The 25,800-nt window shown below is 55.8% G+C and overlaps 12 protein-coding genes across 12 annotated transcripts; 7 read left to right on the top strand and 5 right to left on the bottom strand.

Annotated features, from left to right (window-relative positions):
• Window positions 1-290: 290 nt before the first annotated feature.
• K452DRAFT_307275 (uncharacterized protein) lies at window positions 291-1,977 on the top strand (the record flags this gene model as incomplete). Its single annotated transcript, XM_033543053.1, has 3 exons — window positions 291-1,226; window positions 1,277-1,363; window positions 1,417-1,977. 3 exons carry the CDS (start codon window positions 291-293, stop codon window positions 1,975-1,977), a joined length of 1,584 nt encoding a protein of 527 aa, XP_033399640.1.
• A 1,308-nt stretch (window positions 1,978-3,285) lies between these two features.
• Window positions 3,286-5,070, top strand: K452DRAFT_317340 (uncharacterized protein; the record flags this gene model as incomplete). Its single annotated transcript, XM_033544051.1, has 5 exons — window positions 3,286-3,412; window positions 3,468-4,000; window positions 4,055-4,189; window positions 4,246-4,332; window positions 4,389-5,070. The coding sequence occupies 5 exons, from the start codon at window positions 3,286-3,288 to the stop codon at window positions 4,989-4,991; spliced, it is 1,485 nt and encodes a 494-aa protein (XP_033399639.1). The 3' UTR covers window positions 4,992-5,070.
• Window positions 5,071-6,213: 1,143 nt separating this feature from the next.
• On the top strand, window positions 6,214-10,060 carry K452DRAFT_317339 (uncharacterized protein). Its single transcript, XM_033544050.1, has 4 exons — window positions 6,214-6,391; window positions 6,489-7,220; window positions 7,279-8,897; window positions 8,973-10,060. The coding sequence occupies exons 1-4, from the start codon at window positions 6,328-6,330 to the stop codon at window positions 9,561-9,563; spliced, it is 3,006 nt and encodes a 1,001-aa protein (XP_033399638.1). The 5' UTR covers window positions 6,214-6,327; the 3' UTR covers window positions 9,564-10,060.
• K452DRAFT_285965 (uncharacterized protein) lies at window positions 9,512-12,055 on the bottom strand. The gene is made up of 5 exons (XM_033540203.1): window positions 11,643-12,055; window positions 11,468-11,515; window positions 11,203-11,422; window positions 10,762-11,145; window positions 9,512-10,685 (listed from the first exon to the last, which is right to left on the bottom strand). Exons 1-5 carry the CDS (start codon window positions 11,757-11,759, stop codon window positions 9,802-9,804), a joined length of 1,653 nt encoding a protein of 550 aa, XP_033399637.1. The 5' UTR covers window positions 11,760-12,055; the 3' UTR covers window positions 9,512-9,801.
• An 853-nt stretch (window positions 12,056-12,908) lies between these two features.
• Window positions 12,909-13,596, top strand: K452DRAFT_307272 (uncharacterized protein; the record flags this gene model as incomplete). Its single annotated transcript, XM_033543052.1, has 2 exons — window positions 12,909-13,287; window positions 13,346-13,596. 2 exons carry the CDS (start codon window positions 12,909-12,911, stop codon window positions 13,594-13,596), a joined length of 630 nt encoding a protein of 209 aa, XP_033399636.1.
• Window positions 13,597-14,092: 496 nt separating this feature from the next.
• Window positions 14,093-15,769, top strand: K452DRAFT_285963 (uncharacterized protein). The gene is made up of 3 exons (XM_033540202.1): window positions 14,093-14,742; window positions 14,796-14,922; window positions 14,977-15,769. Exons 1-3 carry the CDS (start codon window positions 14,301-14,303, stop codon window positions 15,428-15,430), a joined length of 1,023 nt encoding a protein of 340 aa, XP_033399635.1. The 5' UTR covers window positions 14,093-14,300; the 3' UTR covers window positions 15,431-15,769.
• A 277-nt stretch (window positions 15,770-16,046) lies between these two features.
• Window positions 16,047-17,289, top strand: K452DRAFT_296883 (uncharacterized protein; the record flags this gene model as incomplete). The annotated part of the gene is made up of 4 exons (XM_033541959.1): window positions 16,047-16,170; window positions 16,227-16,444; window positions 16,503-17,040; window positions 17,093-17,289. The coding sequence occupies 4 exons, from the start codon at window positions 16,047-16,049 to the stop codon at window positions 17,287-17,289; spliced, it is 1,077 nt and encodes a 358-aa protein (XP_033399634.1).
• Window positions 17,290-18,250: 961 nt separating this feature from the next.
• On the top strand, window positions 18,251-19,332 carry K452DRAFT_224324 (uncharacterized protein; the record flags this gene model as incomplete). The annotated part of the gene is made up of 3 exons (XM_033536682.1): window positions 18,251-18,468; window positions 18,552-18,941; window positions 19,005-19,332. 3 exons carry the CDS (start codon window positions 18,251-18,253, stop codon window positions 19,330-19,332), a joined length of 936 nt encoding a protein of 311 aa, XP_033399633.1.
• A 298-nt stretch (window positions 19,333-19,630) lies between these two features.
• Window positions 19,631-20,718, bottom strand: K452DRAFT_296881 (uncharacterized protein; the record flags this gene model as incomplete). Its single annotated transcript, XM_033541958.1, has 5 exons — window positions 19,631-19,733; window positions 19,789-20,097; window positions 20,239-20,330; window positions 20,485-20,519; window positions 20,661-20,718. The coding sequence occupies 5 exons, from the start codon at window positions 20,716-20,718 to the stop codon at window positions 19,631-19,633; spliced, it is 597 nt and encodes a 198-aa protein (XP_033399632.1).
• Window positions 20,719-21,147: 429 nt separating this feature from the next.
• Window positions 21,148-21,678, bottom strand: K452DRAFT_285959 (uncharacterized protein). The gene has a single exon (XM_033540201.1). The coding sequence runs from the start codon at window positions 21,651-21,653 to the stop codon at window positions 21,390-21,392; it is 264 nt and encodes an 87-aa protein (XP_033399631.1). The 5' UTR covers window positions 21,654-21,678; the 3' UTR covers window positions 21,148-21,389.
• K452DRAFT_247437 (uncharacterized protein) lies at window positions 21,674-23,124 on the bottom strand. The gene is made up of 4 exons (XM_033538062.1): window positions 23,042-23,124; window positions 22,377-22,986; window positions 22,135-22,306; window positions 21,674-22,064 (listed from the first exon to the last, which is right to left on the bottom strand). The coding sequence occupies exons 1-4, from the start codon at window positions 23,056-23,058 to the stop codon at window positions 22,012-22,014; spliced, it is 852 nt and encodes a 283-aa protein (XP_033399630.1). The 5' UTR covers window positions 23,059-23,124; the 3' UTR covers window positions 21,674-22,011.
• Window positions 23,125-23,466: 342 nt separating this feature from the next.
• K452DRAFT_247434 (uncharacterized protein) lies at window positions 23,467-25,558 on the bottom strand. The gene is made up of 2 exons (XM_033538061.1): window positions 24,217-25,558; window positions 23,467-24,116 (listed from the first exon to the last, which is right to left on the bottom strand). The coding sequence occupies exons 1-2, from the start codon at window positions 25,469-25,471 to the stop codon at window positions 23,746-23,748; spliced, it is 1,626 nt and encodes a 541-aa protein (XP_033399629.1). The 5' UTR covers window positions 25,472-25,558; the 3' UTR covers window positions 23,467-23,745.
• Window positions 25,559-25,800: the final 242 nt, after the last annotated feature.

The raw sequence follows: 25,800 nt of genomic DNA, 5'->3' as shown, positions 1-25,800 counted from the left end.
CATTGTAGGTCATGAATTACTTATTATTTGGTTGGATATCTTTTCGGTCGGCGTTGGCCAGGGTAGTTAATCCTTAGAATTGACCATGCCTAATTCGGCAGAGAACAACAAAAGGGCAACGTTCGTCGTCAGTACCTACACCTACTTCTTCTTCCTTCCCTCGGTGTCCACTACAGTCTCGCATCTGCTACGTACCGGGTTCTTTCCACAACTGCATCGCTCGTTTCACTCATCTCACGGTTTTACTTCAACTCTCAGAAAAAGCTAAGAGTACATCCTGCGATATCAGTATGCCTCCTCCAACCAACGTCGAGGACCAAGAACCGCTCCGGCGAAACGTTCCCATGTCGAGCTTTCACAGACCAAGCCATGACACAATCAATTGGGCTCCAACGTTCTTTCCCCATCAATCACTGTCGCAGGAACAGGCTTGTCAGAGCCCCTGCAGTTACCCTGTTCCTCGCTCATCTCAAGGGAAGCAGCAGGCCTTCGCCACTTCAGCGCTTCAACCTTTCCCTGGCTTCTCTGTATTTAGCGGGATACATCCTCAGAACCATTCAGGCACAACTCCAAACAGAGACAACAAGCAGTCGAGTTCCTCGGACTATGGACTCGATTTCTCGTACCAGCCAGCAGAAAACCTAGCCTTGACCAACTCTTCAATTACGCCATCCACTACCTTTACGGCGGAACCAGGAATCCAGATTCGTAACTTTAACGTCGACCCTAGTCTAGACTTCATCGGCCAAGATGCGGGTTCACTACCTCACAAGCTAGCTCAAGTCCTCACGCCAGGCACATCGAGGCTCTACAGGAACCTCACGAATCTCCCACAGGACAAAGTTCTTGCTGATCGTGCCGCTGCTAAGGCGTTCCGCCTCCAAAAGATCAAGCGCGACGCCATCATTGCAGACGAGACAGTTGAAGAGGTCAAGAAAAACGAGTACCAGTGGTTCGAAGCGCTGTTTGAGTCTTTCATCGACACCTCGTACATGCAGGACAACACAACAGCGGCAGCACATCGCTACTTTGTGGATGTAGCTAAGAAGCGGTACGACACTATGGAGATCCAGGCTGCTTGTTGGGAGATCATTGAATTAGTGCTCGACGGCGCACAACAAGGATTTCGCCGCCCTTCATCGACGGAGTTGGTCAAGCGCATACTGCCGGATGAGCAGGGACTGAAGTGCACAAAGAGGTTGTTTTCGATTTGTGTCTCCCTGCGTGTATGAGCCCTTTCCCCTGAGCAAGTGTTCTCCGCTAATACACTTTTTAGGAAGAGAAGACTATTTGCGTTGATGTTCTCGAAGGCAAGAAGCACTCTATCGAGGACTTTGTGTATGCTCCGATGGCTTACAGGAAGGTAAGTCGCTTTCCAGTCGTACACAGTGCCTGAAGCTAACATATCGGCCACAGATGAAAACGGATTACCGCTTTCAGAACAACCATCGCTTCGCTTCAAAAGAGATACCCTCTGGGAACAAGCCACTGTTCCAATCTAGGGACACACGGGCTCTTGATTCTAGCCCTTGTCCGCTTGCTCCAGCTCGCAACAAGCGGGCACACTCAGCAATGGAGGACGAAGACAATGGGAGCGGCATTCTTTCTGGCCGCACTACCCAGCAACAGCAAAAGAAGCCTCGAACTGCAGAACTCTACCATACCTTCCCAACTGAGTACCGCCTACAGCATACTCAATCTCGTCAGGCATCCGGCCTCGCGCCCTACCCAGCAGCGCAACCCGCCATGCCTACCCCTGCAACTTCGTCACCCTACAATGTCATAACGTTCCAGGCTCAGGCCCCAAGCCACAACCTTGGCGACTTCAACTCCAACAGACCAAGCGCCTCTAGCTTCACTCACTCATCCCCCTCGGATCAACACGCCACTGTCAAGGCATCCGTCCCGCAGCTCACGAACACCGAGATCAGCGCCATGGTCGCGCAGCAGCTACTTTCGATGCATGAATGGCAGTAGGACCAGAAGGTTCAAGGGTTTGCACGATGATGGGAGGGTGTCACGTGTGTTTGAACGTCGGGCACAGAGTTTCGAGTGTAGAGGGACGCGTACTGTCCCTCGTTGCCTGGGGAGTATGTACAGATTTAATTGATGGTGACGTAGTAAGAGTCTAAGGCGAATGCTGCGGTAGATGGTGGTAGAAGTGGTGGAACTTAAGTTTTCGCGGAGAGGGAGGGCGGCTGATTGGTATAGGGGGACGTAGGGGTCTTTGTTTTTCTCCATTCATTGTGCTTAGGGCTCTTGGAATAGAAAGCTTGGATTAGTCCCTTGTCTGCGGCGCAGCTTGTTTGTTCCTAAGAAAGATGACAAGGACTGAAATGTTTGAGTCTCGTGCCGCGTGCGCATTGTTCATTCACATCTTCTCTGAACTTTGCGGAGATTCAGATGGAGAGGTCCTTCGTGTCAAGACTGGTTACAATGTTCGCGCTAGTCAACAAACTTCGATCGTTAAAAGGCATCCGCTCGAATGTATAGTCAGAGTGGGTCCTTGGCTCCAGGTATTACTGATGCGTGGTGGGCTTACGCCATCTGCTATTAGACTTGCTAACAAAAATATCAGAAAGGGGGACCAGGTCAAGCCAAATCGCTTGCTTCGTTGCTGCTATTATCAATGAAAGAAGAGTTCGCGCGCGTCGTCTTTGTTGCTAGTTTTAATAATAGCCACACGCTCCTTCTTTATATGTATCATACATATAGCAAACAAGAGAACCCAACAGGAAGCTTCGAAACAAACCCAACACCATTTTACCAAAATGCCTAACATCAAAACGTTCACAGATCCTTTCCTCCTGTTCGTACACGTAATTTTTCAGGCCATCTCGATCCTGACTTCATCGGAGTTCTGGACTGGTGCTGTCTATTTCTTTTTGATTTTCTCCATCATCTTCGCAATGGCGCTGGTGTATGTGTTTTGGCTATACATCGTAGTCTACGGGATTGGATCAGTTCTCGGAATACTCCTTTGGCAGCCTTTATAAAATTAATATTTGGAGAAATGAAGGTATCTTGAGCAGTTTTGAGAGATTTCATATGCATCTAACGGAGACGTCATGTTTGACTTTTGACCGCATGTTTTGGTGGGTGTCGACGGTCAGTCACAGTGTCGGTCGTCACCAACGGTTTATGGAACGCCACCAACCTTCCGCTCCCTTCTGGCAACGTACACCTCCGTTCACCTTCAACCATACCGAGCCAAGCGCGCCTCCGTATTTTCGGAGGAGGAGACCTCACCGATCGTTCAGCCGCATTTACTGCGACACGCTGACCATGGCTTCCGATGGAGGCGCCAGTAACGACGCCGAGCAGCAAGATGAGCTCGCTCAGTACACGGAAGACCAAGACAACAACCTAGACATGGAGTTGTTTGGCTCGGACTTTGAAGATGATCCTGAAGGTAAAACGTTCCTGCCGTGATATTTATACAGACCAAACTCACTTTCGTGCTCTAGAAGGCTCCGATTCGGATAGCTCTGTCGAGCAAGAGACAGCGCCTAACGATGAACCATCTAACGCCCATGCGAATTTCCAGCCTGCACTTGATGTTGTAGAGTCGCAAAGCACTGTCAATAATGAGACGACAGCTGCGGCTGATCCACCTGACATCCATACGGATGTTCAGCGTGCAAATGATACTGTAGAGCCGCGCAACACTGGCAACGTCCAAGAAACAACGGCTGATGTTGTTTCATCCGGCAATCAGACAGATTCCCAGTCTGAAGACGACTCAACTTCTGCGTCGGAGACGTCCGAGACAAGGAACGATCTGCCCCGTGAGCCGGTAATGCTCGATGACAGCACCTTGCCGGAAGTCAAAAGCAAGCGTGTGGAATGGGTCCAACGGATGTACGATTCGATCATGGACAGGAACGATGTCCAAGACAGACCTACCAGCAGATCATACGTGAGGTTCGCTGTCGACGACGAAACCACGGCCGACTATTACAGTGTGAAGAAGCTGGTTGACATCGCATACGACATCTTTGTAAGAGATTCTTCCCGCTTCAACCAACGAGTGGTAAATTGATTATTATTGTAGGACTGCATGATTGACGGCGCTAAGAAGGGTTTCATCATCCCGCGCACTAAAATCATCAGACTGGGACCCAAGGCGGCCCAAGATCGTCACTTGAACACTAAGCAGCGCCTTGAAGCTATTTGTGAGGCCTTAAAGGTAAACTTACCAGACACCATAAAGCTTTTGAAGAGCGGATCTGACATAGAACGCAGAAAGAGAAAGCCGTCTGCTACGATGCCGTCGAGATTGGCATTCCAAAGATCCAGGAGCTAGTGTATGGTCCTTTGGCTTCTGTCGAGGTTTGTCCCCAATCGCTCTCTATCCATGGAAGGCCGCTGTAGTTAACCAGAACAAGAGAAAGACCAGGGAAAGAACTATCCGGGCTACTGAGCAGCGTGACTTGGTTGCAGCCCAGTCCCCTAGCCCCGACTCTAGCACCACTCGTAAGTGGACCTTCGACGAGTACAACCTGTCTCTCGGGGAGCCATTTGCAAAGCCAAGCGGGCACATCAGCAGGAGAACCATCGGCAACCAGTACCTTAGGTACCAGCCGAGCACATACCGGCCGAATGTGTTACTCTACCCTCAACGTGTACGCCCCGATCCATACACCCAGTTCCTTACTCAGCAGGGCATGTACCAGAGACCCGGATCGGGAACCCCCATCTACGCCAACGGCCTGCACCGCGTGCAATTTCCAGCCAGAAGGGTTCCTACTGCTGGATACGCCGAGAACATTCCCATCTATCCAGAAGAACGGCAGGCTTCCGGTCGCGAGATCCTCTTGAACTCGATGGCGAACCCAGTCGATCGTTTCATGCTCGCCCAGGCTGGGGGTTACTATCGCCAGGAGGAAACGCCCTCAGAAGCTCCGCGCCCGTATGTCTCGCTGCATGACCTGGAGTATGAAAAGACAGAACCAAACCCTCGTATGCAGGCTCCTGGCCCGGGAAAATAGGGCTTGTCCGCAGCCCTGTTCGCAGCCTTAAGGTGCCGGAACCTGGACAGGATAGGGTTTGCCTAGAGACTGTGCAGGTCTTGGGTGCGGGTTGATGACGGAAAGTGGGTCAAACTTTTGGACAAGTAGTTATGCGAGATGGCAAACACCGATCGTGGATGAAATGCAAAGTTCTTTCGGTTGTTGTCGGTTCTTCATCCGCATGAGGACAAGTGTGCGTCAACCTTCTTCCGACAACATCTCAGCCGATATCATATGTCTTTCTCCCTACCTGTGGCGCTGAAAGACTTTGACCTTTTTACGATACCTCCGTGGAAATTTCCAATACTTTTGTGGGTCGTGAATTTGTCGCGGGATTTTAAGCCTTTGGTGCAATGGAATTTAGTCGGCCAAAAAGCACACTGGTCTTGCTAGCTGTAGAGCTGCTCGCATCCCCAGAAATACTGCTGTAGCGGTGCAAAACGTTTTATTTCTTATACCAAATTTCGATTTAACACCGTATGATTGACCTACCCCTTGTAATATCTCAGCCCCTCTTAGCAGGTTATCAGACCAGCCGCACAACATCTACTAGGTACTCTTTGCGTAGTTACATTTAGCATTCAGCTCTGCGCTTAGGTCTTCTACAAGGGTACGAGAGTAGCAAGTATGTGGACCCAAAAGTAAGTTACGTATCCACGCGACTGCTTCTCCACGTGGGTGGATATTCTATCCAAGAGCAGGCGAACTATCAGGAAGCAGACGCGTTCGAATCAATCATGGCCGGCTCGCATTTAGTACACTGCGCTAATCTTCATATCATTCGCCTTCTGGTAAGAATTGGAAACATCGCATCCAATAGGGGGCTTCAGAGCCCCATGGCGAACACGAAAGATACACGATCCTGTCTGATCTTTCAGTCCTAGACATAACTGCATTTACAAAGCTTGTCCGTGGTAAGAAGCGCACCAAGTCAAGGGTGTTTGGCAGCTCAGGTTCGTAGGACCGGAAGCCCCCTGGAAACTTAATGGGACGAAGACTGCATGTTAATTTGTTAACACTGAAGTTTTATGTTAACAGGGAGGGAGTTCTTCGGCGTAGGATAAGCGAAGCAAGGTAAGAAGGCAATCTGCGAGCCAATTGAGGAGCGTCGGAGCGCAAATAACAGCCGGCACGCTCCCATCTGTTACTCACCTCCCAAAACGGTTAGCCTGTTTGTTGCGCACCACCCATAAATCGCCGTCCCGCTCCGCTCCGCTCCCACTCCCTCGCCACTCACCCACACGCGCGCCGAAACCTTCCTTCCAACTGACATTCCCGCGCGTCGCACTCCAAGAACGCGTCACTGTCTCTCAAGATGTACAACATGCAGTACAACAACCTCATGCCTCAGGGCATTGCCGACATGTCTCAATACCTTGGTTCGTAGTCCCCGTCGCACCTGTCGCACCCTTTGAGGCCGCATCACCTGTGGACTAACCACGTCGCAGACGATACTACTGACATGGAATGATCAAGACCTGATGACGCCGTCCAATCAGTCTCAAAGCGCCTTCCCAGCTGAGCAAAACCCCTACCTCCAACCGAACCCTACCACGCCCAGCCAATGGGGCACGACTGGCTACCAGAAGCCTCCGCAGCAACAGGGATCCACGCAGCAGCCCGGAAATCCGCAGTTTCAAGGATTTCCGGAGAACACTGGATACCCGCAGCAGCTCGGACTCCTCCAGAACAACCAGTATCCGCAGCTTCTCGGACCTTTCCAGCAGAATGGAATCAACCTACAGCCTGGACTCGGTCTGTCTGGATACGGTCTGCCCGGCTTCCCATTTAACCAGCCTGGGTTCAACCAGCAAGCATTCAACCAGCAGGCATTCAACCAGCAGGCACTCAACCAGCAGGCACTCATGAAGCAGGCATTCTTGCAGCAGGCACTCATGCAGCAGGGACTCCTTCAGTCTGGATCCAACCTGTCTGGACACTCTCAGCCTGGACCTCTCCAGCCTAGACAGCATCAACGACTTGGGCCCTCTCAGCAGCCTGACAACCGTCAGCAGCCTGGCAACCAGCAACAGCCTGGTCACCATCAGCAGCCGGGACATCAGCAGCCTGGGCATGCTCAGCAGTTTGGACATCAACAGCAGGCGGGATATTCCCAAAAGCCCAAGAATTCCAACCAGTCTGGATACGGTCATAAGCGTAAGTGCTCTCGGAAGTCCTTCCCTAAGCCCTACAGCACCAAGTCGCTTGGTATGTGCATGACAATGTTCTTCCCAAGCTCTTTCAAAGCTGACAATCCCGTCAACAGGCCATCCGCCCCCATCCCGCTTGCCGACGCCGTTGCGTCAGCCAAGCCCTCTCCTTCAGCGCAGCGCCGGCCAGACGTACGTTGCTCCCGAGCCGCAACGAGTCCAGCAGCAGCCTCCGGTTCTACGCAGCCCGCCCAGCCCTGTCAATGACGCTGCACCTGATTCCGCAGCTTGCATCACTCAGTGTCCTACGCAGGCTGCTCCCGTCAGTCCTTCAGTGCCCGCTGCCGTCAGTTCTGCGGAGCCCGCTGCCGACGCTCCTGACGCTCCTGGCACTCCTGGAACCCCTGCCAGTTCGGGAGCGCTAGCCCCCGATAGCCCCGAGATGGTTGATCCGGTCTCCCCGGGGTCCTTCCACGGCTTAATCGACTCCTACTCTCCGCCGTTCCCTTTCCCTCTGAGCCCGACGGCGAACAACCGGCAGCAGCAGCTAGGCGAATTGACGCTCCCGGAGCCAGCTCTCCCCGTGCTTGATGCGCGCACTCAAGCCCACGCTCTTCTGACGCAGGCCAACCTTTCTCATGCGGACAGGCTCACCACCGCTCCGATGGCTCGAAAGAAGACCAACCCCGCTAAGCGCCAGCACCAGAGCAGCGGTGGAAGCGGCAATGCTCGCAACACCGTCGCCCCGCTCGGCGGTGAGCTGCTCGAGCTCGCCAACGCTCAAGCCGCTGTCTCCGACACTGTCAACGCGGCCTCTGCCTCTAACACTCGCAATGCTGCCACTGCCTCTGACAATATCAATGCTGCTTCTGCTTCTGCTTCTACTTCTGCTTCTACTTCGGCTTCTAACGCCGTCAACGCTGTCGCTAACTCTCCCACCTTCGCCGTTGACACTACCACTGCTGTCGCTAATCCGGCCATGAACGCGACCAGCAACATGCCTCAGTCCAATGGGGACGACAACGTCGATCCCAACATCGACCCGAACTTCGACTTTAGCTTTGACGACACCCTTGACTTTGCTGGAGACAACTTTGACTTTGGTAACGTTAACGACTTCGGCAACGGCAACGACGTCGGCAACGACAATGACTTCGGTGACGGCAACGACGTCGGCAACGACAACGACTTCGGTGACGGTAACGACATCGGTAACGGCAATAACTTCGGTAACAACAACGGCAACGACCTCGCTAACGGCTTCAACTACAACGCCAACACGTTTGGCAACATCTTCGGCGGCCGTCGCAACGCCCCCAACCTGAGCGACAACCTCAATCTCAACCAGGCGAGGATGAACGCCGGACCCAGCGCGCAGCTGCCGGGCAGGGGTCGCAAGAGGAAGGCCTCCGCGAAGCGCAAGAAGCCAGTGTACAAGGAGTACATGCCGGCGGTGTACGAGAAGCTGACGGCGACGACGTTTGCCAACGCGGCCGACGCGATCGCCTTCACGAACGTGCCGCGCTGGCGGCCCAAGCACGGCGAGCCGGACCTCACGATCCCGACGACGCTGGCGCAGAAGAAGGACCGCGTGCTCGAGCTCGTCAACTCGCTCATCAACATGGAGGACATCTACGACAACACCAACACCTCCAGCAACACGATGCCGCGCATCATGCGCAGCGAGTCGCAGTACACCATGCAGCAGATCGAGGCGCGCTCGTGGCAGACCTTGGTAAGTCCGCCTTCCCTAATCCCTCTCTCTCTCTCACTCCACAAACCAAACCAACACGCGTCACTGATACAGCAGGAAATGGCGATCTCGCTGCACGTGCACGGCTGCCACGTCTGGGACGGCCCAGACGCAACGGCGGGCGACAACGACCAGGACCGGGTCCTCGGCTTCGCGGAGCGCTGGGACGAGCTGTGCGAGCTGGCCAAGCGCTGGAAGACGGCCGCCCAGCAAATCATGGATAACACGGGCATGGCCAGCCTCGTCTGCGCCCCTATCCGCCACCAGCGCCGCAAGACGACGAACCGCCGCGCTAATGGCCGCAAGCAGGTCACGCTCGAGGCGGGCCGCCAGGCCCAGAAGGACAAGCTGCTCAATGGCGGAGGAGCGGATGGCGATGACGGCGGAGACGGCGGCTTCCTGGCCGGTGGCGGCCTTCTGGGCGGTGGTGGTGGTGGTATTCTGGGCGGTAGAGCTGTCCTCGGAGGCGGCCAGCGCCAGTTCAACGCCTCGGCCGAAGCGCTCGCTGAGGCCGATGCCCTGGCACTTGCCGAGGCCGAGGCCCTGGCGCTGGCCGAGGAGCAGCGGGCCCTGTTCGGGGAGGAGGAGGGGGGGGAGGAGGAGGAGAGCATGCTGGCGAGCGCCAGCAAGCGGCGCCGCCTCTCGTGAGGGAGGGGTGGCGGGGCGCTCGTCAGCATGCCCTCCTGATGACAGTGCTCAAGTTGTCTGAGGCCTGAAGGTCTTGATCAGTTGGATATGTTGGCTGTCTGCTTCTTCTTGTGCCGGGGTAGACGGACGGCCCCCTCTGCACGAACGTAGGTAGAAACAATGCACCATGCTGTTTCGTAGTTGTGCTTGTCATCAAAGTGACTATACCTACCTACCTACCCAGCACACCAACCATCCATCACTGACGCAAGTCACGCCCCTCCCCCGCACGCACAACACAAACGACAGGCCCACGATACGCTCTCCTCCCACCACACCAATACGCGGCCACGCACCCCACAACCACACCCCCAAACACAACAACGCTCCAATTCATGCCGCGGGCGCCCGCCCCGCGCTGCGCAGGGAAAAAGCACACGATGGTCGCGAAGGCCATGTACGCCAGGGCAAACGCATTGCACCAGGCGCCAAGCACGGGGGGAAGGCGGAAGCGGGCGGGCGGCAACGGGGCCGTCGCGTCAGCAGCGTGGGCACCATGACCTGCATTTCCACCCGCACGATGCTGGTGGCGCAAAACCGCAAGCCGGCGCCACAGCAAGCACGCGAGCGCGGCGGAGTAGCTCGCGCCGCCGGCACAGGACAGCAAGCCGAAGATGCTGCTGAGGGCTGCAGCGCTGAACAGGGGCAGGAGGGACAGAAGGACCGTGATGGCCAGCGAGGCCAGGACAGCGGGCAGCGGGACCGGGGCGCCATGGCGGCGCAGCGGGACGACTTTGCGCCACAGCCAGGCGGCGGGGAGGCCGTCGTCGCGCGCAAACGCGAAGAGCTGCCTGCTGCCCGCCGCGAGGGCCGAGACGCACGTCCCGACTGTGAGGGCGGCGACGGTGCAGGCGAGGGTGGTGGCGGCGGCGGTGCTGCCCGTTGCCTCGAGCAGGAGCGGGATGAAGGGGAAGGGGTGGGCGGGCGCGAGGAGCGCGCCGAGGTTCGTGATGCGGAAGCAGAGCGTGATGATTGTGATGAGGCCGAGGAGGCCGTTGACCAGGATCGTGGTCAGCATGGCGCGGGGGACTGTCAGCGAGGCGTCGCGCACTTCTTCCGACATGTGCGCTGCTGCGTCGTAACCTGGCAGGGAGCGCCATGTTAGCCTGATGGGGAGGAGGAGGAGACGACATGGCCACAGCCCGTCAGTGTCACGCACCGAACAGCGAGCCCGTCGCGGTGATCTGTCCGACAATGACAGCGCCGCCCACAGTCTCCCACCCGCCAAAGTTCGCAAACTCGGTAAAGACCTGTTTCGCAGAGGCGTGGCCGCGGCCGGCTGTGCCCCAGAGCGTAGCGATGAAAGCGACGAATCCGACGACGTGCAGCGCGAGGATAGCCACCTCGAGGCGCGGCAGCCACTCGATGCCGAAGACGTTGACGAGGGCCGCCACCGCCGCGACCGCAATCATCATCAGCGTGCCGTGGTAGGGCTGCGCGTCGTAGCTGGGGTGGTTGATCGCGATGGCGCTCTGCAAGATGCCCGAGGAGGAGTAGGCCGTCACCGCGACGCCAGCCTGCCATGCGAGGGCCGAGAACCAGCCTTTTTGTCATTCAGACGATTGGCATTGCTTAGATATGGAATGCATGTGTTTCTCACCGACCATGTAGCTGAGGAACTTTTGGTACTGCGGTGGCCCAAACTCCGATACCCAGTGGTATTGTCCACCGGTTGTTGGAGCCATGCTTGCCATTTCAGCCATGGTGACTACGACGACAATGGTGCAGAGCAGCGAGCCAATGTAGATCCAGACAGAGCCGGCGAGGCCGCCATTGGTGAGAGAGAAGGTGATTGTGCTGGCAATCGCCTCCCATGTTCCCTGTTCCGTTTAGCTAAATCTTGCGACCATGTAGAGCTTCGGTACCATCATCATAACCGTCAATCCGATGATTGATAAGTCGTGAAAGTTGCGCTAGTCGTTGTCAGTTGGTCCGACTGTCCAGCTGTTCAGAGAAATGCTTGACTCCATTCTAGCAGTGTGCGCTTGCAGAAAACAACCGTAAAGAACATTTCGCAAAAAAAGTCTTGACCCTACTCACCTTGAACACCTGCTTCTTGCCCAGGCGGGCCATATCATGCGCATCGTGCTCAGTTTGTGTCTGCGCAACGCTGACCTCTTGCGCCGTCAGCACATGTGCGCCTTTGTCTTCGTCCATAGTGCAAATGCCTAGCTTATTCAAACTCGAAGACGTTACCGAAGGAGAAGGATATCTTTTATACTGAGGTTGAGGGGAAGTCAAGAAAAACGCAGAGCTAATAACTGAAGTGCCACAAAGCCCCGTCTGGACTCGGTCCTCGTGTCGAGACTGCACCATTGCTTCCGTTACACAGCGCGTATGTCCTGCATGTCAGCTCTCCAACCGCATCTACGCTTTCCCCAATCGTCAGTGTCTGGATAGCTTATCTTGCAGATCATACGCTGATTGGACGATGCGTCGACGGAGCTTTCGAGATCCTGCCGCTGTGGCTGTTGCCACATGCCGGTTTTGGTGAAAATGCGACTAGCTGCAATATGCATGCTCGATGCGCTATCATGACTTCGAGCAAAGTAATCTCGTTGGTTCGCTCTTGCAGCAATGACTCCGGGTAGTTTGAGAGCGCTCAAGCGCTTACCCTGCAAAACGGCAACGAGCTTACGCAAATTACCTTTAGTTAGTCGCCGTCTTACGAGAACCCAGCTCACATTTGGCAGCGGGTCGAAGTCAAGAATCCAAACGTACTTAGCCCGAGTGCCCGGCTCATTGTGCTCCACATCGAATTGGGGCGCATGGCAGCCCACTGAGACAAACGTATCCAGCACCTTTTCTGACAAACATATCCAAAAAAGAACAAGTTGTAAGCTTATTGTCGATGGTATTGCATCCACGGGCGGGGTTGGGCGGGATGACCCCGCCGCCTTAGCTCACCCGCTGTCTTAGCTCACGCTTTTACCCGGAAATTGATCGGACATTTTCTCAGTGACTTTGGATAACAATGTCTGACAGTTAAGCAGTCGCGTGTCATTAAGAGTGTCAATGTAGAAGAATCAGAATATTTGGAAACATTGAAGCTGTTCTTTTCTGAGACAGAGCTGGGTCCCGTACTTGAACAATCTGCCACTAAAACGGAAATGCATGCGTACCTTGCTCGTACTTCCGATCCAGCCATCTCTACTCAGGCTGTGATATGCAGGTCAGACACATCCGCATATTGCCGGCTGGATTGCTGCAGTCGCCTGTCAGATAAGTTGCCGAACCCCATTCTCTCAAATCTTGACAATCTGCCATCACCCCGTGCTCCTTGGTATACTCTCTTTCGAGCCAGCGATGCATCTCGTTCTCACCCGCGCTACCCGGGCGGACATTCCTGAAATCGTCGACCTGCATTACAAAACCATAACTGGTCCATTATGCGAAGTATTGATCGGGCTTGATACTGAAGAAGGCCGCCGAAAAGCCGTACAACGATGGTTGCAAGAAATGGATCGCAGCTCTGCGCACATGTGGTTCAAAGTCCTAGACAGCGACACAAATCGCATTGTCAGCGTAGCACACTACATGGTTTATTCCAACTGGGTACCGTTGATCCCGCCACAAGTAAACATGGACTGGCTCCCCAAGGGGGAAATTAGGGATGCCGCGGAAGACATTACCCGTCAACACATCAAGCAACGTGCTGAGCGTCTACAAGGCCAGCCTCATATTCGTAAGTACATAACCCGACAACACGTCATATGTCGGCCGAGCCTGACGACCTGGCCTAGTTCTGAACAGGCTCTTCACCGATCCGGATTACCAGAAGCGCGGCGCTGGTCGCATGCTGGTGAACTGGGGCTGCAAACTTGCCGATCGTCTTTTCGTTCCGGTATTTCTGATCGCCTCGTCCATCGGTGAACCATTGTATCGGTCATGTGGATTCAAGGAAGTCGATCGGCCGCTGGTCAGAAACCATAGATATGATTTCACTGGGACAGTGATGCATCGGGAGGCTAGGGAGCCTGTAGAGCTGTTGTAATTCCAGGACGTTGGTTCATGCGCTGACTGGACGCCGCGTGTTCGCGGCTTGCGGCAACAAAGCCATTGGAGGTGGATGCAGGCTATCTTGAAAAAGTAACCTTTTGTTCCTCATCATCGGATATAGTTAACTACCTTCGGATGCGGTGAAGTTTGAGAGGGCGGCGCCGTCGTCTTTGGGGGCGGGGAGGCGCGGCCCGCGGGACGGGCCTCTCAGACCAGCACGGGCACTCCGTGCAGACGATCTGCCCTCAACCTCGGCGTTTGCTGGACACCTTTGACCGCCCAACATCTTGTCATGCCTTCTGTAAAATTGACATGATACACCAGCACGTTCCTCCTTCCGATCAACACCGCTACGTCCGGAAATGTCAATCGCTCAAGCCGGCCTCGTCTCAAAATGAACCTTTAACCCGATGGAGTAGTTGTTTTGGACCTCTCGCCACGAGCTCGGCAGACGCTGTGTGACTCCAGCCCCACAATTCTGTCGGACGAAAAGGGCGTTGTGGACTGTCCTCCTCGTCGTTGAAACCCGCCCGAGAACGAGGCCATCATCCGAGTATCCCCACTTCCAAGATATGTGATCGGCTTCCGGGATTGCGGCTGTTGGGCAGCCGATGGATGGTATAAGGAGAAGGCCGCTCTGCAAAAAGGAAAAGCTGGTCACGTTTGGCACCACCCGAGTCTGCAACGCGAACCGCAACAATGGCCCAACCGGAAACAGCGCAAGATGCCAGCGAAGCCGCCGCCCAGTCCGGCAGCTTCATCGAAGCCGACCCCAACCTCAGTGACAACGAGTCGACGTACAGCTCCCTCGCATCGACTGGTGGCTCGACCTCGATATCGTCGAGCGTGCGGGACTATGCCTTCGAGAACGGCCGCCGCTACCACAAATTCCGAGAGGGTCGCTACAACTTCCCTAACGATGATTTGGAGCAGGAGCGTGAGGACATGAAGCATGCCATGTTCCTGGCGGCTTGCGGTGACAAGTTGCATTATGCTCCAATTGGGCCGAATCCGAACAGGGTAATCGACATCGGCACAGGCACAGGGATTTGGGCTGTGGAAATGGGTGATACCTATCCCAGCGCGGACGTTTTGGGAGTAGATCTGAGCCCAATCCAGCCGCACTGGGTGCCTCCAAATGGTGAGTGAGCGTGTCCTAAGGATGTCATGAACAGCAGCTCACGTAGAGTTTAGTCCGCTTCGTCGTTGATGACGCTGAGGATCAATGGCTGCATCCATCGAACCACTTCGACCTTGTTCATGCCCGAAACATGACATATGCCATTAAAGATTACCCCAAGCTCATGGATCAAGCTATGAGGTTAGTTGAAAAGTAATTTACCGACGGGTGAACAAAGACATTGATGAGCAACAGATGTTTGAGCCCCGGTGGCTGGATTGAGTTTCAAGAGCTCGACTACATCGTGCGGTCTGACGACGGCTCCATCCCCGAGGACTGGGGACTGAAAAAGTTCATTAAGGCCATCGGCGAAGGCCTAGAAAACCTCGGGCTTGACCTTCACCGCGCAGAAAAACTTGCAGACGAGGCTCGCGCTGCCGGCTTTGTCAATGTCGAGACAAAGTGCATGAAGATCCCAATCGGAACATGGCCGAAAAACAAGCTGTTGAAGACGGTGGGCGCATACACCCAGGCACTTGTCCTGGACGGCCTGCAACAAGGTGGTTACGGACCGCTTTGCCGAGGTATGGGGTGGACACGAGATGAGGTTGAGGTCTTCCTGACCGGGGTGCGTAAATCGGTATGGGATTCCAAGATCCACTCGTACTACCAGCTATACATGGTGTATGGACAGAAACCCAAAGCGTGAGCTAGGAGCTATGAGCGGGGGAGTGCCGAATTGGCCAATGCCTGGTCCTGTATCGAGTGATTTACCTACCTAGGTCTATCACTCGTTGGTCCGCGACGTCGTTTCTTGGCTCAGAAGCTACCGATACCCCTAGAGTATGTACTTGTATGGATTCTGTGCAGCGCGTTTCAATCACCACTCGCAAAATCACCACTCGCAAAAACGTTCATTTATGGTGTATAGCCCTCAGCCAAGAAAGCGCTATCACAGTAGAGGGGACGGAAGGCAGGAAGAAGCATGGATAAACGCCAGGTTCGTGTCAATCCGTAGAAATCTCAACGAACTACATGACATACAGGGAAAGTTACCTATCACGCTTGCCTCAACACTGTCTGTGCGCTCCCGACACCTTCGAGGCCGACGTCACCTTTGCCATTCACAGTTTAAGGTGGCTGTGTCAAGTCACCTACCACAGCGTTCCTTCTGTATCTGTGAAGGGCTTCACTCACCCACAGGCGACAGAAAGTCACGCACAAAATGTCTCAACCTTTCTCTTCGCCTTTCCTTCTCCACCTTCCTGCACCACGATCTGGTTCTGCTTGCTAGTTGTTGCTCGCGCCACGCTCTTTCGCTCAGCATGGACGCGCAACTTCTCGCGAGGCATGGCAATGCCGTGGATGGCAACCCAGATGTCCACACGCCTCACATTCTCTTCACTTCTTTCTCGATGGTTTGCATGGCCATTCTCGCCTTACTGTTCGGTATGACAGAGTGACAACCCACACTTTTGAGAAACTTCTAACTTACTGGAGATCAGGATCCCGGGTGAAACATGTCTGCACCAAGAGACTCTCGAAGTTGAATCCGATGCGCTGCATTGTCGCCGGCCTCTATGCCTTTGGCATGTGCTACGTCGCTACTAGCGCCATCATTCAGTGCGGCTTCGGTATGATGTCGCATAAGCTCTGTTTCACGGCTGCCGTCACATGCCTGGCATTCTACCTTGGAAGCAAGACACTTTTGTACCTGTTCCTGGTAAGTCAACTCGCTGTCTTGGCCGGAGCCGCCTTGTCTTTGGCTAACTTTCGACCAGGTTGAGCGTACCCATGCTATTCGAGCTTCCTACAAGCGTCGCTTCCAGGACAAGTACTGGATTGTGTCCATGGCAATCGTCCTGCTCGGTTTCGGTGCTTTGGCGGCCTGTGGGCTCATGTCTCCAATGTCCGAGATGTCCAAGCAAGACGGAATCTGCTACATCGGCGTCCCTCAGAAGATCGCTGCACCATTCCTCGCCTATGACGTGGCCATCAACGTCGGCTTCACCGGTCTGTTCATTTGCCTGCTTTGGCCTCTTCTGAGATTCCATCAAAAGGGCCTTTCCTCTGCAGAACCAATCTTCCCAAGGCCATACGCACGGAACGAAAACGTGGATATTGAAATGACAACCAGTCGCCAAACCTTTGTTGATCCAAACAAACAGCGCGTGATTGGCACACTGAAGAAACTGCTCTGGAAGACTATTATCGGCGCTATCCTCGTGATGCTCCCAACAGTGGGAAACTTGACAGTCTCTCTCATTGTAGCCGGTCATGGTCAAGGCTGGTACTGCTTCATTCTCTGCATTTGCGACGGTAAGCAATAGTCCGACACAGCATGGTTACCTATCAATCTAACAAATTTTAGTGACCTGGGAGGCCTGCGTTATCCACTGGCTTACGGTCGACCCGGATAATGCTGACAACCGCGGTGGAAATTCCAACTCACAACGCAGTAGCGACACCACCGGACGCGTCGGTGTAAGGACTAGCACGCTTCGGCAAGACGACAGCAGCAGCAAGACCGCTGTCGAGACCACTGAGCGTCAATCCTCCATGCAGTGATTGTCCTCGAAACAATCTGAATCCAGACGGTCCCTAGCGCGACCGTTTTGTCTTGGTCTAGGTGCAACGGCAGATTGATATAGCGTTCTGTTTCATCCATTCCCAGGGAAACTGCAGCTCTGTGATGATACCGGAGGTGGAAGCGTGCCATAACCGGCATACGAATCCCTGCTAATACTTGCACCTTGCAACGACATAAAAAGTCCATAAAAAGCTTCCTAGATAGTTTTGCATCTGAATGCAACAAATTTAGCGAGATTGCCATTGATTCGTGACTGTGTTGAGCATGAATGGGTCGCGTTGCCGTTAGTGCTCAAGCAACTTTCAGCTCTAATAATTCTAGATGACCTCATGGCTGTATGGTGGACAAGCAGACAGCGGGACAGAATATTAATCGCCAACAATTTATACACACCATGGGGGCCAGCGAGGCAAACCTGACTTAGGTGTGAATGCCTTTATTCCTTGGTCTATTCCAGTCTCAATACCTAGTTAACCATACACATTTCGCTTCCATTTCTTCGGAGTTGTGCCCCACATCCAAGTGATCCCGGCACCTCAAGCTGCACTGCGTCAACAACCACAACTCACACTGGACCCGCCACAACCGCGCAACAACAGCCCAGTTTGACCCGGGATACACGAACTCAAGCCGAGCCAAGGACCCATATCTACCCGCGCCTGTTGTTCGCTTGCCCCACGCGCATTCTGAACCGCCGCTCGCACCGGCGCATCGCCCACCTACCTGGACATCGACTGTCGCTCGCTGAGCCTCCTGCTGCCGCCCGCTTGTCCGCAAGCGTCGCCGCTCGGTCTGCTATTGTCGCCTACATACGCCTGCCCAGCCGCAAGCAGCCCCGTGGCCTCCTGACAAAGGCACGCGCACAACCTCTTTAGCCACTCGCCATCATCACATCTCTCCCCACACTCTGTCCGCCAACCCACGCTTTCCGCTACAATCATGGGATACTTTGCCGAAGCCGAGGAGTGGAAGGACGTCGAGCCTATCCCGCTCAACGAGGGCGGTCCTAACGCCCTCGCTGCCATTGCCTACTCGGACGAGTATGACGAGGCCATGTCCTACCTGCGCGCCATCATGGCCAAGAACGAGATGAGCGACCGCGCCATCGACCTCACCGACGCCATTATCGACTCCAATCCCGCGCACTACACCGTCTGGTACGTCTCCTCCGACGCGGGCGGCTGCTTCCCGCCGCTGCGCTCCGCAATGCTCCGCAGGCATGCTAACTAACCCCCCGCAGGCTCTACCGCGCCAAGAACATCCTCTCGCTGAACAAAGACCTGCGCGCCGAGGTTGACTGGCTGAATGAGACGGCGCTGCAGAATCTCAAAAACTACCAGATCTGGCACCACCGGCAGACAATCGTCAACAAGCTGGGCTCGGCCGAGGGCGAGCAGGACTTCATCGCGCGCATGCTCGTCAAGGACGCAAAGAACTACCACGTCTGGAGCTACCGCCAGTGGCTGGTGCGCCGCTTCGGCCTCTGGGAGCAGGGCGAGCTCGAGGCCATCGAGAAGCTGCTCGCCGACGACGTGCGCAACAACTCCGCCTGGAACCACCGCTGGTTCATCGTCTTCGGCAACGACGCCACCAACTTCTCCAACAAGAAGATCCTCGATCGCGAGTTCGAGTGCGTGTGCTTCCAATGAATTTTAAGAGACTGACAAGATGCTAACGCCCATCCCCCAAACAGCTACGCCAAAGCCGCCGTCCACCGCGCTCCCCAGAACCAAAGCCCGTGGAATTACCTCCGCGGGCTGGTCCGCCACGCCCAACTGCCGCCGGACACGCTCAAAGACTTCGCGGCCATGTTTGCCGACCCTCACAAGCCCGACGACGTCCGCTCGAGCCACGCCCTCGACCTGCTCGCCGACATCTACGCCGCCGAGGGCGGCCGCGACGACGCCGCAACGGCCCTCGACCTCCTGGCCACGCGTTACGACCCCATCCGCCAGAACTACTGGAACTACCGCAAGTCGTTGTTGGATGCGCCCGCGGCTGCGCCGATTAAAACAGTTTAAAATTCCTCCCTCCACGCATTGTTGCTAGCGTGCGTTGAGCTTGCCCAGCGTTGCGCCCAACTGTCCTGACGGTATAAAGAGTTATTTAGTCGTTGTGCCACTTGGGCGGCAGTTAATGCTACAAAAATCGCTAATGCGTGCTCAAAACGTTCCCTTACAAGTTCCCACCTGGCCCCGAGTGCTGGAACTCCTCCCTGGGCTGCACGAGCCCGATCTATTTTACAGAACAGCGCACTGCACTCTTGGCCACCCAGTGGTGGATCGTCGTCCGAAGCGGCGATACAGCATGCTTGCTTCTTCACTCAAAGTCACCAGCCTTTCCGGAGACGAGCAGACCGATGATGAGACCGAAGAGGCCGAGGACGGAGCTGAAGATTTCGATGACGAGGATCTTGACGAAGCTATCGCGACATATGTCAGGCATTGCGCGCACACGAAGCATGAGAGCGCACTTACAGGCTAGGGTCAGCGGCATCGGCGAGGGCGGCACTGCTGCCGTTGATGCCAACCGAGACACCGCAGACCAGGTTGCACATGCCGACGGTGATGCCGCCCCAGAAAAGGGCGTAGCCGGTGTAGTAGTTGCTGGCCGAGTAGAGGGCGTCGCCGGAGACGGACTGGATCTTGGAGGAGAAGACAATGGACATGATGACGCCGTAGATGGCGACGACCTCGCAGAAGATGATGGAGATGAGGTTCTTTGTGCGGATGCGCGGGGCCTTGACGCCACCGCCGAGGATGGAACTGCCGGTGATGAAGATGCCCCTGCAAAAAACAAAGCGTGAGAGCGAGCCCGTTAGCCTTAATGCCCTGATTGATGTGTATGCATGTGTCCTTGCACTGGGTGCTTTTTTGTGGTGGTGATTGGTGATTGTGCTGTTGCTTTGTGGGTGGGTGGTTCTTTACCATGCGGCACCGACGACGGACAGGCCGATGCACAGCCCAATGCCCATATCCGCCCACATGTACGGGGAGATGCTCTCGAGGAATTGGCCGACCTAAGCACGCAGCGGGGAAGCAGAAAGTCAGCGCGAGTTCGCATCTTTGGGGCAATTATCGCCGTAGCAGTTGTCGTAGTTGTTGCTGTTGTTGGGGAAGAAGACTGCGTGGTAGGGTTGTTGGTTGGTTGTTGGTTGCGTGGGGTGCTCGTACATTGAAAGCCTCGCCTTCGCCATTAAACAGCATATCTGCGTCCCAGGCACACAAGCGTCAGCGCAAAAGCCCTCTTTCTTTCTCTCTCTCTCTCTCTCTCTCTCTCTCTTGCAGCAGCAGCAGCAGCAGCGGCAGCGGTGGGGCAGGCCGGCAGGCAGGCTGGCTCGCATACGTACACAGGCCGATGACGGTGAGGGCGGCGGTGGCGCCGCCAGCGCCGTAGGTAAGACTCATTGCTAGATGGGCGAGATAAAGGCGGGCGACGGAGGTTGCGGGGAGCGGAGGTTGAGGATCGAGGTGTCGTTGGCGTGGGCGTGCGTCGTCGTAGGTCGTCGTTCGTCGTCGGAGGACCAGGACTGGGTGTTGGTGCTGGCTAGTGCGTGCGCCTGCCTCTCACACATCATCGGCGCCAAGGCGCTTGTTGGTCCGCTTTTTTTGGGTTGGGCGCGCTGACTAAGGCGTGTGGTTGTCACCACCATACGGAGTACCATACCATGATCATTAGATAGATAGATGATATTGTGACTTTGTTCTCTCTTCCGGTTACTTCTTCTCTCTCTGTGTGTATGTACTCTCCGCGTCTAGACTAGTCACACTGAACACAGAAACGATATCGTTCGCAAGAAACCAATTAATTCGCACGCACACCAGCACACGCCAGTAAACAGTATCATAACGTCGAAACAACGCTTATCAGCATCCACAGCAATCGATGCACGCAGTCCACCTTACCAAATCCAAAGCAAAACAGTCCTCGGCTCTCACCAGCACACACTAGCAATATCCACTCAATCAGCCCCTTGCACGTGGGGGATCTCAAGAAGCGCTTTCCAGGGGCTTCTCCGGCGCACAGCGAGCGACCAAGATGAGGCAGAAGTCGACAAAGGGCTCGCGGATGAGGTTAGCTAGTTAGCGGGAGGTAAAGACGCGCGTGAGCGTCTTGGTGTGCGTACGCTGTGTGCACGATGTTCTGGTGTGGAGTTGGGTTGGTTGCGGGCCTGGGGGTGAGGGTTAGAGGGTTGGGGGGAGGGTGTTTGGGTGTCCTTGCGTGGTGCTTTCTGCTGGAGGCTGCCTGTCTGTTTTGCTGCTCTTCTGGGGGCTTTGGGGTTTGTGGGGTGCGGGTTTTGCGGTATTGTGTGGGAGCCTGGCTTGCGGACACGGGCAGGCATGACCTGGTTGATATGTATGTCGCCGGAAAATGAACAGCGTGCCTGTTCTCTTTCTCAGACTGAATGTGAATCTATAAGGTACTGCCGCACTGTAAATTTGCGCTGAAGACTGCCAATTTCAACAGCACTGGACAAAACGGCGGCGTGATTTCGCTGAGCCGAGGAAGCTGGACTCGTGCGCAGAAATGGAACGACTTGGGCAGGACGCTGAAGCTACGAGGTCGTTGATTTTTGGGTGCACGCAACAGCAAATCTAAAGTGGACCAGTCATCTCCCAAAAGAAGAAAGACATAACCATCTGAGAGCAGATGAAAGAGCCAACGCCATACATGATGCACATTCTCGGGGTAACCGCAAGCTAAGTAGACTTCTTCGCAAACTCGACGCGCAGGATAAGGTGGCCGAGACCGTCTGTGCGGAAGGAGATATTTGTTAGCTTGAGCTCTGCAAAGGGAGCAACGGCATCCTCGTTTGCACTTACATCCATCCACCTTCTCGCATGCCGTCTTGGCGTCGTCCCTGTCGGCGAAACTGACAAAGGCAAAGCCCTTGGCGCGGCCCGTCTCGCGGTCCTTGGCCAGGAAGACTCTGGTGACGTGGCCGAAGCGGGAGAAGATGTCGCGCAGGTCCTGCTCCTCGGTGAATTCGCTGACCTGGAGAGGCACGAAAGTCAGCACCGCACAACAAGAATGAGTAGATGTTATCTTGGACGGGGATACGCACGTTGGTGACACGCAGGGTGGCGAGATCGTCGCGCTCGTACTTGCCGCCCATCTTCTCGCCCACCGCCCCACCGGCGCGGTTGCGCAGATGCGGCGGCACGTAGCTGCTGCCACCACCGCCCAGGGCACCAGCAGCCTCAGGCTCATCGAGGTCGCCAACGCCGGCACCGGCCTCGCCCTCGGGCGCCATGGTGTCCTTGAAGGGACACTTGGTGGTCCAATGGTCGCCGCTGCAAATACGACACTTGATCTTGGCGTCCTTGAGGTTGGCCTTCTTCTTCTCGTGCTCGCTCTTGTCGTCCGCCGACGCCTTCCAGTTGGCCTGCGGCCGGAAGACTATGTTCTCCGCCACCGACGTCGTGTCGCTCTGCGGCCCGGAGGGCTTGTTGGCTTCCTGCCCGAACTTGGCCCACTGTTTGCGCTCGGCGACGCGCGGGTTCACCGTCGTCTTCACGACCGTCTTCTTGATCCGCCGCGTCGTCTTGATCTTCTTGCCGTCCTCGCGCATAATGTACGTCACAATCGTCTCGGTGCCGTCCTTGTTCTTCGTCACCTGGGGCGCGGGGAGGGCGACCTGGTCATCGTCGTCCTCTTCGGCCCAGTCGGTGCGTCTGCGCGGCCGTTAGCTAGGGGCTCGAGTGCGCTGGAGCTTGTCTATAGGCTGACCCTGCGACATTAGACATCTTGACGGCGTTATGCGGGGTATAGGGCGACGGGAGTTGGATTTCTTTCGTTGTGTGGGGCCGTACGTCGAACTTCTACACGAAATCGCCTCTGATTGTCGCGAAACCTAGATTGCTGACTCATGCGCCGGGTCGCGGAACGGTGCACTGCATAGCTTATATCACGACGTGGAATGTCATGCAATAGGTCTTCTTTCAACACCGTCCGCCAACAATCGTTGTAGCATTGCACGGGTGTATTATCATCTCAAACTGCAAACGGCAATAGTTTCAACAACAGAGGAGACATTTCACACCATCCACAACAATGTTGAAGACCGCACTACTGTTATCGTACATTATAAAAGCTTCTTATCCGAAGATCATAACATTAATCAATTAACCTATCTCCTTACTCTAACCCTGCTAAGCCTGGGATGGACTGAGAGGCGGCTTGGTGGCTCATTTGGATGCTAACTGATGCTGGTGAAGTTGGATGTTGATATTTTGTAGTGTCAAGCCGAGATATCGGTTGCTTTAAGCACGTCGCAGTACAGTAAGGTGCATAATTACTATGTGCCCGAGTTGAGGCTCGTGGATTCCCTCAGTACCAATCTTTCCAGTGGGTGCGGCCTGGCGGGCCACAACGACCGCTCCATCCCCAGCATTCAACAAACCAATCCAAACCCAACCAAAACGGCCACGCACTCACTCGCCCCTCACAGCCTCCTCGCCACTCAAAATCGCCTCTCTCAGGCGCTCCTCACCCTCCCTAGGCGCAAACACGACCTCATACGGCCTGCACATCGACACCAAGCTCGTCGGGTCCGCGGCGCCGGTCACGGGGTCCGTGTCCACGAGATCGCTGCTCCCGGTCCAGGCCTCCTTCTTGTTCCCTGTCACGGACTTGAGCTCGAACGCCTTGAGAGTGCGCGCTAGCACGAGGTAGAGCTCGCGGTTCGCGAGCAGCGAGCCGGCGCACATGCGGTACCCGAGGCCGTAGGTGAAGAGCGGGGCGTCGGGGTATTCGAGCCAGCGCTCCGGGCGGAAGACGCGCGCGTCGGGCCAGGTCGTGGGGTCTGGTGGCTCTGTTAGTTGGGTGGAGTGATAAGGGTGGGTTTGTATGTGTGCGGGGATGGGTTGTGAGGGTGATTAAATGGGGGGTTTGTGTAGACGTACCCATGTTGCACGCCCACGCGTTCAGAAACACCGTCGTCCCCGCAGGGATGACGCGCCCGTCGTAGACAATGTCCCTGACTGTGGCGCGGGGCAGTGCGAGCCGCAGCACGCAAAAGTAGCGCAAGCACTCGCGGACCAGGGCCGCGATGTACGGGCACTTCTGGTCGTCGGCGGCATCGTGCAGGGCGCTGCTGTTGCCGTCATCACCACTTTCAGTCTCCCGCAAAGCGGCGACGGCCTTTGTCTGGATGTCCGGCCGTTGAGCCAGCAGCGCGAGGCTCCACTGCACAAGTGTGGTGATGGTATCGAGCCCACCGGACAGCATCGTCAAGCTGATTGATGTCAGCTCCGCAGCGTTGAGCTGGGCCTCCTTGTCCAAGATGACGTTGGCTTGAATGCACGGCTTGTGCGTGCCAGCCGCCATGCGCGAGTCCAAGTCCTCGTTCAGCCGGCGGAGATACACATCGCGCCGGTTGCGGACCTCCTTTGCACGGCGCTTCCCCCCGCTGAACGGGTTCAGGCGCAGCAGCGGCACGTAGTCGCGCAGGTTGCCCGTCGTGCTGCGGAAGCGCGAGATGTCCTCCTCGACCTCTGTGATCTCGTGGAAGAGCGGGTCGTCGCGGCTGCCCATGCGGGTGCCCCAGTTCAGCGTCAGCGACAGGCTCAGCGACAGCCGCTGGATAAGCGGCATGGGGTCGACGGCCGCGCGGCCCCCGCGACCCTGCTCCAGCGCTTCTTTGACAAAGTCCCGCGTCTCCACGTCCAAGTGATCCACGTACGTCGCCACGCTGGGCTTGTTCAGCGCCGCCGCTGCCCCCTTGCGCCGCCGCTTCAGGCTCTCGCTGAACGGGCTCGTCCCGATCGTCGTCCCTGCCGTGTTGCTGAGCACCTTGTGGAACGTGTGGAACACTGGCCGGCTGCTCAGCGCCTGGCTGTTCTTGCCGAATATGTCACGCGCTGCCGCGGCGCTGTTGACCACGATGACCGGGATGTTGCCAAGCTGGATCTGGTACACGGCTCCGTACCGCTGAGACCACAGCCGGTACTGCTCCGCCGCGTTGACCCGGATCTGATATAGGTTTCCGATGACGGGTAGACCTGGCGGGCCAGCGAAGCCCGGGACGCGGGCGCGGGCGCGGACATACTCGTTGATGACAAGGTAGGTGAGAGGGACGGCCAGGAAGAGGTATAACAATGAACGGAACGGATGTGCTGAGGACTGCTCTTGGACAAGAGCCAGGGTTTCGGCGATCATGATGGCTGTAGTGGTGGGGAAAGGACGCGGAGCTTGGCAGTTGAGGAACAGCAGCAGGAGGCAGGCAGTTCCTGCCGTCTAGATATGGGGGGCATGGGCGGAACCAGCGCCGTGGTCTTGCTTGTTCCTACAGGGGAATAGCCGCGCTTCAACCATGTCGACTTCCCCGCGATCATGTTGGCGGAGGCGGAATCGGATGCGGGGCACGCGGAACTGGCCCGTTGCTAGCGCGGAGCCGAGGAGCTTCATCTGTAGCCGGACAACACAACAACCAAAAGGATTGCAGGAAAGGGTGGACTGAAAGAAAGTAAGAGGATATTATCGGCGAA

The sequence above is a fragment of the Aplosporella prunicola genome (assembly GCF_010093885.1).
Source record: "Aplosporella prunicola CBS 121167 unplaced genomic scaffold K452scaffold_8, whole genome shotgun sequence".
In the NCBI taxonomy this organism is placed as follows: Eukaryota; Fungi; Ascomycota; class Dothideomycetes; order Botryosphaeriales; family Aplosporellaceae; genus Aplosporella; species Aplosporella prunicola.
The sequence above is the reverse complement of the archived record's forward strand: the minus strand, read 5'-3'. Positions and strand labels throughout refer to the sequence as shown.